Genomic DNA, 13,733 nt, shown 5'->3' on the forward strand with positions numbered 1-13,733 from the left:
CACCTCAGAGCACGGCGAGGAAACATCCAACAGAACAAGACTCACATGTTAATGAAGTGTTTTAGCAACTGAAAGAGTTCATTACTCTCACATAAGCCTGACATATCAGGACTCTAAATAAGCAACCAGGTTGTCTGCACAGACTGCCGATGGTACTGCAACAAACATCTCCAAAAGGTGTGGTCAATCCTGGAGACGAGTGGCTTGCAGATTGTAGGAGCTAAGAAAATACCGTTGTGCCATTGCATATGGGGGGGCAGCGCTACCTGGCCACAAACTACTTACTGTCACTGGCAAAGGATGGCATGGTACCTCCTAAAGTGCTACTTAAAATATACATTAAAAAGGACACAGTGAGAGAGATGTAGATACTGGGAAAAAATCCAAGCAGCCAAAAATTTTATACAAGTCAAACCAAATAACAGCAATGAAGAAACCGGAGAAGGTTTGACCCATGCACCAGAATACAACCCAAATAAATCAAGTGAAACCATGTCAGTGGCATAAGAAAAATGGCCTCTAGAGCAAACAGGCACAAGATTTCTGTACAATGTTGTTTTCAAGACAACGTACTTTCCTCAGCTCTTATTCTCACTTTCCAGAAGCTAGCGTTACAAAAGCCTGCCCAGCTGGACTGGTGACAGCACATATGAAACCTACGTTTGTCATAGATGGAACATCCAACTTAGTAATATACACTACAAGGTGATGGGCTGGTGAGCATGAGTAGATCATCTTGCAGTGTAAACCTCATTAAGATGATGCAAATACTAATTCTCAATATTCCTGTCCAGTTAACAGGCAGGTAAAAAAAATAAATAAATCAAATAACTCAAACACCTTCACAAACAGATGGCAAGAAAGATTCTGATCCATATTCAGCCCAGCTAAGTTACAGCACTGCACCAATGTAATATCTTTGGATGGCTCTGGTATGAACCTGTTTAGATGTGTCCCGAGCAGCAGCACTGACATGGGTAATACTTAGGTATTGAATACACCAGATCTTTGCAAATATCCCTGGAACTGAGTGAACACTTCTGCTGACAAGCAACTTGGGCAACTGAAGGACAGCAGCATAAAAAAGTGTACTGAGACCACTGACATAGGAGAAATTAAGAGACTTATTCTTTAGCCTCTAATGAGACGGCTAGTAGTCTTTATAATGTTTTTTAATCATATAAAAGCTAAAAAAAGATTTTAAAATCCTCATTTCTTTCTCCAATAACAATCTATTTTTTTAAAAAGTCCCACAGAGTTTTTAGGAGAAAGTTCTTTATTGTTTCCTCATTAACCATGGAAAAAAAAAAAATCTAATTTCTACACTGAGCTCTTTCTCCAGCCCACATTAAACCTTGTCATCTTCTCCAAGTCCATCGGGGTGCCACTAAAAACATCCAAAGTTCTCTGGGCCAGAGTAACAGTGACATAGTTTCCCTTTGGTGCCTGGACATTTTCACATTGGTATCTTTTAATATTTGCAGAATGACCACCACATTTCTTTACACCCATTCAACAAAGGATGTTTCTTTGCTTATATGAAATAGCAGTTACAGAAAACATCACCTTAGAAAAACTGGGCCTTCCTGCAAAGATCGCTGTGGTATTTCTCCTTTTCACAAAAGGATCAATGTTCTGTTTTAGAAAAAGCGCTGGATTGGATTTATTTTTAAAAAACAGTATTTTCTTATTATGCTTTAATACCTATCTTACAGTCTCTTCACTGTTTATTTGTCTGACTGCTTCTCTTCACAATGTGAATAGCTTTGGGGAAGATGGAAACTAATGACCCAGCTAAGGTTTTAACCCAGACCCCCTAGTGTTTTACCAGCTGTGCCATTAGGTTAACTGGCTCAATCTCCTCTGCTTCTCTCTCTGATATTACAGAACCCGGTCTATGTATAGCATGCAATGATGTTAAATTTTTTCCCATGCCTAAACCTCCCTCTGCTACTGCCTAGCCTTGAAATTCATATAATCTATCACTGATAAATTAGAATCTGGGGAAGGATCAGACAGATTACCCAGATGGTAGCTGGGGAAGAAATATCCAACCTTTCCTAATGCAAACCTTGCATAATGCTCTCTGATGTAAATTTTAAGTGCTATACTGAGGGCAGAGAAGGAAAGACATTTCTGGAGATGTTGATGCACAGACAGAACAAACGCACATTGTTCATCCACGATCTTGCACATAATTTGTTACTGTAACATACCTTATGCAAGATGCATTTACTATGGTGCTCAGAAAATCCATGTTCCAGTGAATTGCAGTACAAAAGCATCCCAACCCGCCCTCCCAATTGCCCCCAAAGCAAATCCTCAATTTCAGTAGGAAGCTTGGGCTGCTAGAATTAATCTGAGCAGTAACACGAAAAACCTGAGGAGTCCGTCTGCTTTGTACAATTAACATTTGTCTAAGTTTCCCTAATAACATGCATGTTCATGAAAATCACAGAGGAGAGCAAAGAAGGAACGACATTTTTCAACGTGTAATGTGCAAGGCCTGCAGGCTTAATGGTCTAAATTTCAGGTTTGAAAAATTTACCTTCCCTGGAGACTCCTGTTCAAAGCTTCCATGGATCAACTCACATCTTCTTTTTCATGAAGTAAATATATTGAATACCATGAGATATATATGGATTTTGTGGACAAGACTAAAATACACATGATGTGTTCTGCACACACGTAAAATAAATCATACTATTTTTTCAAAAATACAAAATCAGCGTGTTGTCCTCAGTCCCAAAATGCCTTCATCTTGGTCTTATTTTACCATGAGTTACAATTTGACTGATTCTTCCCTTCCTTGATTTGTAGCTGTTCCCAGATGAGTGTTTATTCTGCAGCCTTTTGGGATGGAAAGAACTGCCCACTGTCAGCTATTAATATATACATTATATACATTTCAGCTCACTGCCCTATATATTAACTTAAAAAGACATAAACGGTCTTAGATCAGCAGTTCTTTATTTTTAGAGTACCTTCATAAAAAGGTTAACTCAGGTACTGAGGGAGCAGAGCGTCCTGGAAACGATGGTGCTGTAGAACAGGCGGACCACAGGCAGTTCCCCGTTTATAGCCCATGGTAGGAAGCTGTCCCAGGGACAGGGATCGTACCCAGTAACGTTACATGGAGCCTGGTGACAGGAACATTGACTGTCACTTTGTCAAGTTCTTCATCACTGATGTCTTGTAGCTTATCTCTCTCCCTGAGCCCAGAGGCAGGGAATCTGACGGCTGCCTAATGAAGTCAGTGGAAACTTTTCTATTGAGAAGTCTCTCTGCTGGCAACTATATAAACTCTCTCAGAATAATTCAATTCTGCTCCCTAATCTCAAAAAGAGAATCCCCAATTTAGTTTAAAAAATGAAATAAAGATTCATCCCCAAGTATAACAAGATTTAACATCAGCAAGAAGAAAGCAATGACCAGCTGCTACTGTACAAAAATTACTTGGGAGACCTGACTCTGGGTTTTGATTGTACAGATATTATTATCTACTTCAAATCCTACTTCTGCAGTTTTGCTCTCTCCCAGTGTGGTTTATCACATGTAAATCATACCCTTTCCTCCTTCGGTTCTTCTTGCAGATGGCCAATACTGCTGCATATTTTAGTGTGGGCCACAACTAATCAGATCCACCTAATGCTGAGACTGGCTAGTCTACGTTTGAAATCCAAGTACAGTCAGAAACCAGCATCCTGAAATGGCAACTGATTTCTTTAAGAATTAACCTGGTTTGGCAGAGTAACCATTTCTAATACTTTTGGGCAAGAAAAGCAGGTCTTCCTGCTTTTCCTTGAGAGACAAATGGACACAAAACTATTCACTCCCACAGTGAATAGTTTCAGAGTGAAAACCAGTAACCTTCTATCCCAAAGATCTCAATTACTAATCACAGTAGACATATTGCAAGCTTTTTTGTTGTGTATTGCTACATGATGTAGTACAATGCAAACAGGTACAAAAATGAGGGTCTTGGCTGCTATTGCAATTAAAATAGCAAAGAAAAATAGTGTGGATACCTTTGAAAAATCTGCTCATCAGACCAACGCTACATTTCAGTGCACTTCCACTTTTACAACCAAATTAAAAATACAGCATTAAAAAACAACGATGGCCTGATCCTTTTTAAAGACTGTTGATAAATTTTGAGCTCACGAAATTGAGAAACTAATGCAACTTTCTGAGTCACCAAAGAAGTTTAGTGCATGGCTGTACTGCAGGGTTCTGCCTTCACGTACAGATCAGCTCTGTATGTTCCTATTCCATCATGTGACTCGAGACGAGAGAGGTGTTTCACAGAGCCAGCCTTGCAATGAAAAACCTCCTGTAAAGACGTGTGACAATTTCATCTAAAACCTGCTTTTCCTCCTTACATGACTCACTTTTCTGGCTGTTGAGAGCACAATCCCCCCCTAACCCCAGTTTTCTAGGCATGAAGGCTTCCTCCCAGCCTGGCACGGTGTTCCTGCGCACCAGCTGGAGCTCAGCTCCTCCGCGCTGACCCACTTGGAGAACGCTATGTGCAGAAGAGACACTCAAACATACCTGTGGCTTTGCACTCAGTGCATGTCTCAAGCATCTTTCTTTAAGAGCCTGAAACACTTCAGTCTACATCAAGTAAACTTATTACCAAGTCTGATTTAACCTTAAGTGGTGTCATCGTTAACATGGCAAGCAGAAGAATGTTAATGACAAGAATCATTTTATTCTCTAGCTCCTCGGTGCTCTGAATAGATCCCAAATCCCCAAATGAGAGCAAAAAACGTATTCTCAGGGAAAAAGTCTTTTTAAGATCTAAAAGCAAACTACAGTGTCTTTTTTGTTGCAATAAGAATTCTTTGATCTATTTTCTTCCTTCTGGTTTCTTTTTTAAGAAGAAAATAGATTTCAGGGAAAATAATGTCTATCATCAAATGTCAGTATTAAACCATAAATCTGATCAGGAACTGTAGGTGCAAAACACCAGATTGGTATTCTGTGTCTTCCACAGAAGCAAAAACATTTATATTTTGTTAGAGGAAAATGCATGACAGTGGAATTTATGTGATGACTGCGTACAAATAAGCATGCCTAGAAAACAGTTAAATGGAAGAAAAATACCTATATGAAATCTAATGGGCAAATTAGGAAATTGTAGTTACAGGAATTCAGTTGCTACTCAGTTTTTATAGGGAAGCACAAAGAGAACATCAAAATGCCTGATCACACCCCATCTGTTACTACCTCTTGCTGGATAACATCTTGGCTGCCAAAAAAGCTATTTAAATTTACTACATTGCAGCTACTGATAAATATCACTTCTGTGAAGATCTAATACTAAATAAGGACTAGATCTGAGGATAAAACTCACAAGCAGTTGTGTCAAAAAGATCCAAATTTTGCTTAGTATAACTAACACCTGTACTCCTATAAGCCTGCAGTTTCTTATTCCCTGTCTGTGATACGTTTTTAATAGAGCATACAACTGTACAACAATCCTCAAAAGCTGGATCATGTCAACAACAGAGAGAAGTAAAGCTAGAACAGAAAGAATGACATAAAAAAAAGGAAAAGGTACTGGGAGGAGGTGACGGAGAAGAGGAAGGCTACTATTCAACAATTTTGGAGGTGCTTACTCCGGGCACTTTCCACATAGATCTGACAGGCGCAGAATGGTGCCACGAAACTGCCTCCAGCAATGGAATACATTTTCCAGCACATCACAGCAGCTGCAACGGCATCAATTCTGCTTGCAATCCATGTCCAAACAGAAAAGTTCTCAGTGGTCCTATTTCAGCATATCTCAAGGACTAATTAAATCCTCATTACTATCTTCTAATTATTCCAGTGCTCTGGGATTTCACTGAGCAAGTCCCCAATGGTGCATTAGATGAAAAGGGTTAAATAACCTGTGTTGATTTTGAGACTCCAGATCTATTTCAGACCTTTAGCATATCATCAGCATTATCATGAATATTTAACTACGTACCGCTGTGAAAATTATAAGGGGAAAACAATTAAAGATTTTTTAAAAATTAATTCTGACCCATATACATTTGCACTAATAAATAAGGCTTCTTTAAGTATCCCCATTATGAGAGTGCTTGCTAGAGTAATAACGTGAAGTCATTAACTGTTTCCATTAAATTCAATGGTTTTCAGGAGCTCCCAATTCACTATTTTAATGTAAGTCTGAAACCTGACACATACATATCCAACTGGATAAGCACGAAAAATATTACTTTAAAGTAGGTAAGTTTTCTAAGCTTTTTCAAAATTAGGTAAGGAACCATTCATTTCTGCAGGGGCAAAAGCGCCTATTTCAACCTTACTGCGACACATATTCGCCTACTGGTATTTGCATAGGTGAGTATTCATGTACACAGCTGGACACCTCCGTTAGCTTAGAAAAGTAAGAGTGGGAGTACAAGCTAGTGGCCAGGATGGGAGGCTTCTTTTTCACGCTGCAGCTTCAGGAAACTGATTTAGGGGGTCAATTTGGATATGCTGGGTTTCTACTTCATCCACACAAATAAATTCTAACCCACTGAGCAGCTTTGGCTACTAAGCACATCCTTAAAGTGCGGCTTCCGAAATCCAAACAGATGAGGTAAGTAGGTACAGCTGAATACAGGGGAACTCAAGCGACTGTGTACCTCATTTATTTGCCAAATGTTTGTGACAGCTGTGGCATCACCGCTGCCCTACCTCTGGGGGCTGATGTAACTAAAGTTTATAAAAAGCTTTGACTTCAATAAACACGAAAAATCCAAACCCTAGTTTTGATCATGGTGAAGAAAAATCTCGAGCAGCTGTATCAGAAACTAAGAGCAAAACATGCCTCCCCTTTCCCCCCGCCAAAAGCATAGCAAGTTTCAATGACTAGCTCAGTTAGTTAGACTACATTTTCACGTGGTATCCCCAAGTAATGGTAATTGCTGGGGTTCTCCAGCAGTTAAATGCTGAAAAGAGTAGGTGAGCGGGCATGGCTACTCCTGATTCTCCAAGAGACTTCTGACCCCAGCCCTGCACAGCCTGCTCCCTCTGTCTCCAGAGCTCGCCAGCTCTGACAGTCCCTTAAGGTCTATGGGACTTAGTTCCAAGTCCCAGTACTTTCCAAGACACGTGAGCTGAGACATAGGTTATGTACATAAAAGTACATGCAATTTCTTATTGCCTAGGTACACAACGTGTGGGTAGAACTGAAAAAGTTTCACTGACTGGGCATCAAACAACAGTGGCCGGTTACTCATTCTGGGACAAGAACAGAAGTGGACTGCATAGAACAGCACGCTCCCTTCACACCGAGCCAGGTCCAAATGTCCTACAGCTTGAGCAGGGCATCAAAAAAATTTCAAATGATTTTAAAAAAAATAAGCATTTTTATGCTTATTACAAAAAGTATGAAATAAGCTATATAAGAAGCAAGCTGAGAGCGCAGAAAATCCAATCCCCCAAGAAATTCCTATTACTGTAGATAATGTACCTACGTTACCACTCCCCTCCTTCCACACACAGAACGTACATGTAAAAATATGCTCATTGCTTCATGCTGCACTGTGTGACATGGGATGTATAGCCTTAGGCAGGCAAACATAAAAATCCCAGCTGGGTGCTGAGTAACCATGGAAAGTAGGGTAACATATAATCAAACACTTTCATAATAAAATAAATAAGTGTAAACTTAATGGTTGAACATCCAGAAGTGCTACAGCTCAGACTCCACCTGTCAATCAAGCTTCACAATATGGTAAATAACATTTTTTTTTCAAGTATTGAGAGCAGAGGATTCTGCTCAAGAAACGATTAGTAGTCTTTTGTTCATTCAATTCTCTCTCTAAACAGGGAAAGAAATGTCATACAAAGTGCTAAAACGGAGGGTCTCTGGGTTTTTTGTTTTCATTTTCTTTTTTTGGGAGAAAGTGTATCAGTAAGCCAAGAGTTTAAATTACTGTAACAGATGCCTATGGATCAGGTGTCCTTAGCAGCAACGATTTTCTGCTCAGGTTTTTATCAGTAAATGACAAGCACCGTCTCTTTGAGTCCCCATCGCTCCCCCTCCTTCCTTTCTTCAAGTTCAGTGGAAACCAGTTCAAGCAAGCAAAGGAATCAACTAATGTAGCAGCCTTTTTAAAAGGTGAAGTTTTCCATTTCAAAGGAGCCTCTAATCAATGACAGGGCGCAAAAGGGAATGCACGCATGTTTATGCATGTATAGCGCAGACTTTAGAGAAGCTTTGGGGAACATGTTCTGCAAAATCAATATGACCTAGCTAGTTAGAAATTTCATATCTGCTGCATGAAACAAATGAACTTCTTGTACAAGCTGGGTCACAAGGATCATGCACATTACACCAGATTTTGCATACGAAGAGTGCAAAAATCGCAACATTCCCAAATGCATTTTCTCTAAGAACACACCCACAATTCTCACCCCCCACCCAGAGGAAGAACCAGACTAAATCAATCTGTAAATTTTATTTCTCTCACTGTTATTTACTTGTTTGACTTTCCAGTTATGGCAGCTGTCTTCTCCGTTTTACTTTTGAATACTCCTCTGCCTCCCCTGACCATACAGCGACCCTCAGTTTTGTTCTACAGCAGCAACGGAGAGGTTCGATCCTTCCAGCTCTGTAAGATCTGCCTTACTCGCCCCCCAAAGCCAGGTGAGGAACACACACTGCAGAAATAATTATTGCTGGGCAGTCTAATACTTTGTGCAAAGACCCAGTCGTGCCAGGAAACGCGCACATCTTCCCGAGGTGCTCGGGTCTTCAAAGCCTCAATCTGATCCATTCCCACTGCCTTGTGACATTCTGTCCCACAAAACTTCATATGTTTGTACTGGATACCGAGGTCATTCTTTTTTCACCAAACATGTACACTATTCTAAAAAATTTTTAAGGGGAAAATAAGTCCCCACACTAACAGCTGTGTATAAAGAGCAACGTAAAAAGGAAACAAAACAAACGAGTTGAGTGTGGAATTGTGTGTTCCATGTTCTCATTAATCAGCATTCCTGGAGGAGGGGATATCCAACACCGAAAAATAGCAAAAATTAAGACTCTCTCCTCTTCTTTCTGAGTCCTCTTAGTTCCTCCTGGATGCTATCCCAGAAATTTGTCATTCTGTGAGTTGAACTTGTTTCACTGTGAGAAAACTTCCAGTATTTATGGTATCCCCATATGGTGCTACTTGGAATATTTCTGGTAGCAAGACATTTTAGGAGGGGCATTTCATAAATAACTCCGTGTTTATCACAGTTATCATGTGTCTGTTTTGCAAGCTTGTCGCTGGCACATGTTAACCACTGCATGGACAGGATGCCCAGTTTACAGCAGTTGATCGTGTGGCCACACAACAAAGCTGTGACAACTATCTTTCACGAGCTAGGGAGGAAGGAGGTGCAAGGAAAAGGGCTTAAAGTTTATAAATGGTAACATTACGAAAAAAAAAAAGCTGTTTATTTTGTTAGCACTTGCTAGGAAGTACCCTTTTAGAACAGTGCTGTTGCCTGCAAGGTTTTCCCTTGCAAGATTTCCAAATCTTTGAACCATTTGATCTAAATAGTTCATTTCCCTTCATATTTAAAGATATTTTTATTTCTAGAACTGGCAGGAGGACTAGCTATCATGTCCATGCAAAGACATCAGAGATGAGAATTTTAAGAACAGTAGCAAAACTGCAGTGCTCAAAGCTAGCACTATTTCTATACATCTTAATTCCAAGATAGACAACGAAAAGTTGAATTCTCTAGGATATGAATCAAGTATTTACAGCAAACTGCCATTATACTCTGGGCATTCACTGTATTTTGAGAAAGCCTTGTTTCCACTTATATTTTGGTAAAACCTGCTATTCAATTGCTCTTCCCCCAGAGAAGGAAACCCCTTTTACAATGAGGACTGTCATTATTTTCCCTGGGAAAAGAAAAGAAATACCAGGAAATCTCACATTGCTAATGTGCAACTTAAAATGAAGGCTGCATTTGGCACCACTAAAAATGCCCCACCACCTAACAAACCTCGGTCCTGTGGCATTGGTGACTGGCTCAAGGCAGGGTGGGAGCTGGATTCTGACTGGCTGCCAGGAGGCTGCGGTGGCATCTGACTGCCTGTAACACACAGAGAAAAAAGGGAAAATAGACTTGCTTTTAACATTGCAATGCACAAAACCAAGCCTTGCTGCATTTTTCAACCTTTCAATGTCAAAGAAAGTACCAACTGTATAAGGTGAAGACAGAGCTCAACAGGTCTAGCTTTTTTCTTTTTTTTTCTCCTTCTTTTTCTCCTTTTTTTTTTTTCTTTCTGAAGCCCACGGAGGAAACATGCATAAACATATTTAGCAACAGGCATGGCAAAATGTTCAATTTCGTATTGAGCGAGTTCCCAACCTCACCGACATGATCCAATTTATAGCTGCAAATCTCCTGACACATATTTCTGTTAGAGAGTTTAACAAAATCCAAGTCTGCTGAACAATAGGGCTCATCCTGCCGAGCTTAAACTGGCCTCCAGCCAGGCAGACATGGACTGCTGCCAACAATATTACCAATGAAAAATTCAGTCAATACAAAAATGACTAACAACAGTTTAAAAAGTATTTCAATGAATCAGTGGTTTTAATATTATTTGAATGTCCATGTAGAATACAGGAATAAAGAATACTATGTGGTGAAAGTGAAGCATGTTTGAAAGAGACCAGACAGAAAAGGGGTATTTCATTACTCAAATAAAAGTAAAGGGAAGATATTTGCTTATTAAAATACCCATCCAGTACAGACAGACCCATTTTTATGGCCTCATTCAGAACACACCCAACACAATTTGTCCACTGCTGCCTACCCACCCGAAGAAGAACAGCACTCACAGTGCTGTCTGGGAGGCTCAGGACACAAAACGTTCCCTTTCAGTATTACTGGACAGTAACACTGAAATAATAGCTTATTGCACTGATGCAAGTCACTCCTCCGGGTCACCATTCAAGACCGTGTCAAGCATGGGGGGGGTCTATGCTACCACCCCTGCACTGCTACAACACCCCAACGGCTTCGTGCCCAAGAGCCAACCTGCCTCAGCCCAAGCAGTAGTAAGAACAAGGCTTGGATGTCCCCTGGGACTCCTCTCTGCTGCTGCTCTGACACACGCCTGCTCTTGACAGCCCAAGCGGCTTGAAGACCACCTCAGGTTAAGCAGCAAATACATATTTTAAGCATTTAGACACTGTAGTGATGAGTGCGGTATAAATAGCAGCAGACAAGATATCGTCTTCCTCATCGTCAGAAACTGCTCAGATTGTTTTCCATTTGAAAGAAATGGAAAGAATAAAAACACAGGCAATAGATTTGTGCCTGCTGAGACTCATTTCCTCCCGCTCAGCAGCCGCCCCTCCGCAGTGGCGGGAGCGAGAATCCGGCAGCCGGTCCTGGCGCTGGGAGCGGGGCTGGCGGGGGGCAGCAGGGCCTGCTCTTTCTTTAGAGGGATGGAGGGCCCCAAGTTGGATGTAAAACGCAGGAAAGCAAAGGCGTCTGCTCTGCCCCATCCACCTCCCAGCCTCAAAGCAACTGGCTCTCCGCACTGACTCTAAAGAAAGGCCAGATTGATAAAGAACAAAAAGAAAATCCATAAAACGCGGAGTGTAAGCACTGCCTAGCTATTCAGATGAGGTGCATTTGCACTAAAAAACATGACAGTCAACATTACGGGAGCAGCTGTGACAACTGTCTCAGAGACGCAAATACTGGACTAGAGGCAGAATTGCTCCTCCAAAAGACCAAACGTGCCACTCAGCGCCTGAGGCTTTGGGATCCACGGCCCATTCACGAACTCTAAGGCATATGACAATAATATTCCGGCTTATGTTTTGATGTCACTCCAGAGCGGGCTGTGGAGACGGTAAGTGCCTGCATTATAACGAATGCTTTCTGCTTGACAGGAAGGATTCAGTGACTCAAGACTGTAAACAAACAGCGATTCCGTGTTAACACCGGGCACTGCCACTTCCCCTCTGTATGCCCCAGGCACTGTTATCAGACACAATACTTCAAGCAGATCCAAACCATCTACGATTTTTACAAATGCTTACAAAATAATAATAATAAAGGCAGGGGTAGCCCTGACTGCACCACACAGCTCCCAGCGGGATGCCCTGTTAGGTGGAGGCTTGGCAAACTCTGAGAGACATTAATAGCGCATGGAAGATCTACGGTAGGCAACGTATTTTGAATACATATATACATGGTCTTTAATTTTTTATATTGATAATAACTTCAGCTATCTGGCAGGAGCCTTACCCAGCACAGGCAGATGTGCAAGCATGGACTGGGGAAGTCAAAGCCTAGAACAGTGCCTGTAAAACATACTACACAGAATCATCTTCATCTGCATCCTTAGGGAATGTAGACTCAGGAGTGTTGCAAATTCATTGAAATTATCAGCCTCTGTAAACCTTAATGCTATTTTATTAGTTCACTTTAGTAAGTTTACTTCTGATTTTTTTCTGTATTAAAAAAACTTTAAAGCAAAATTTTTGTTTCACAAAGGAAAACAATTTTGTAAATGAGACCAACTCCACACACATTCTAACAAGTAAGGAACTTGCAAGAGAAGTGGCCATTATGGTAATTATCAGTGGATGCTACAAATTATCCAGGTGCTGGACATGAAAGTATCGCACCAAAATGTTTTCAGTCAAACTGCCATTTTATCCTTAGAAGTGATCTGAAAGGTAAAAGGAGGTTAAGCACCCAAATACCTTTGAAGACTTGAACTGAACTCTTAATTTGGGTATCTAACTCCTATTGATTGGGAGCTGATGACAGGACTTTAAAAACCTTTGAAGATCCTGTCTGCCATGCTTTTTAAGTTTCTTTGTCATGAAAAGAAATGACCTTAAAGATTTTCCATTTCTTTCCTTTAAATGATATTAATCCTTCTCTCTTTCAACCAGTATTGTAGTTGGGATTCTTGGAAGACGCTTTAAATAATACCTGAACAGACTTTTGTATTTTATTAGGGAAGGAAAACTTCTACAAAAGAAAAACAACCACTTTTCTTTTTAAACATAAATTTTACAGCTATTTAAGAGAGGAAAAAAGCCCAACAATTTTTTTCACTGACAGACTATTGCCTCCTTTGAGCCGATGATACACAGATAGAAGTTTAAACAGGGATGACCTTTTCCCATGTTTTGTATCGTAAGTATTGTTGCCACATTGGTGAGATACTCCACCTGCCAAAACTTACGCAAAGTGAATACTAGGGATGTTTCACTATATTTTTGTTATGCAAAATCACAGCAAATACAATAATGCGTGTTAGAGTAGATGCTGCCACACTAGTTCTTTCACCCAGATTTAACAGAGGAGCAAAATGGTATTCCCATTTATATAGCTATCTTGTAAAATTAGTTGTTAAAACTACTAAAATCAGCAGCCTACCCAATATCACGTCTGCTATTTTTTCAAACAAAAGTAAAGTCAGTTGAAGAGGTGACAGAATTTAAAAATGCTTAATAGCACGTGCTTTTAAACATTTTGCATGAGACTTTGAAAATCTATGCTTGTAATAGAATCAGGAGACTCTGCACCACACCTTGGGAAAAGATGGATTGAGAAAAGTACTAAATGGCGATTGCGTTACAACTACAGCCATGAAATCTGCGGTTAAAGTGTAAAAAGCAAATTCCTTAGAGACAACATAGCAAGAAAGAGCAGACTTTTGATATCCTGCTGAGGAGGGGTCCTTA

The 13,733-nt window shown here is 40.4% G+C and overlaps 1 protein-coding gene across 10 annotated transcripts in view; it reads right to left on the reverse strand.

Moving 5' to 3' along the window:
* The window catches only part of ARID1B (AT-rich interaction domain 1B), a 336,972-nt gene that overhangs the window by 75,416 nt on the left and 247,823 nt on the right, over positions 1-13,733 (reverse strand). For 8 of the 10 annotated variants that reach the window (XM_075748351.1, XM_075748346.1, XM_075748350.1 and 5 more), the window contains exon 6: positions 10,012-10,101. The exons of the other annotated variants lie outside the window; for them this stretch is intronic. In XM_075748351.1, coding sequence (XP_075604466.1) covers positions 10,012-10,101 — 90 coding nt within the window. The remainder of the gene's footprint in view (positions 1-10,011; positions 10,102-13,733) is intronic. 10 annotated transcript variants of the gene reach the window in all.

Source organism: Balearica regulorum, chromosome 3 (genome assembly GCF_011004875.1).
Source record: "Balearica regulorum gibbericeps isolate bBalReg1 chromosome 3, bBalReg1.pri, whole genome shotgun sequence".
Classification (NCBI taxonomy): Eukaryota; Metazoa; Chordata; class Aves; order Gruiformes; family Gruidae; genus Balearica; species Balearica regulorum.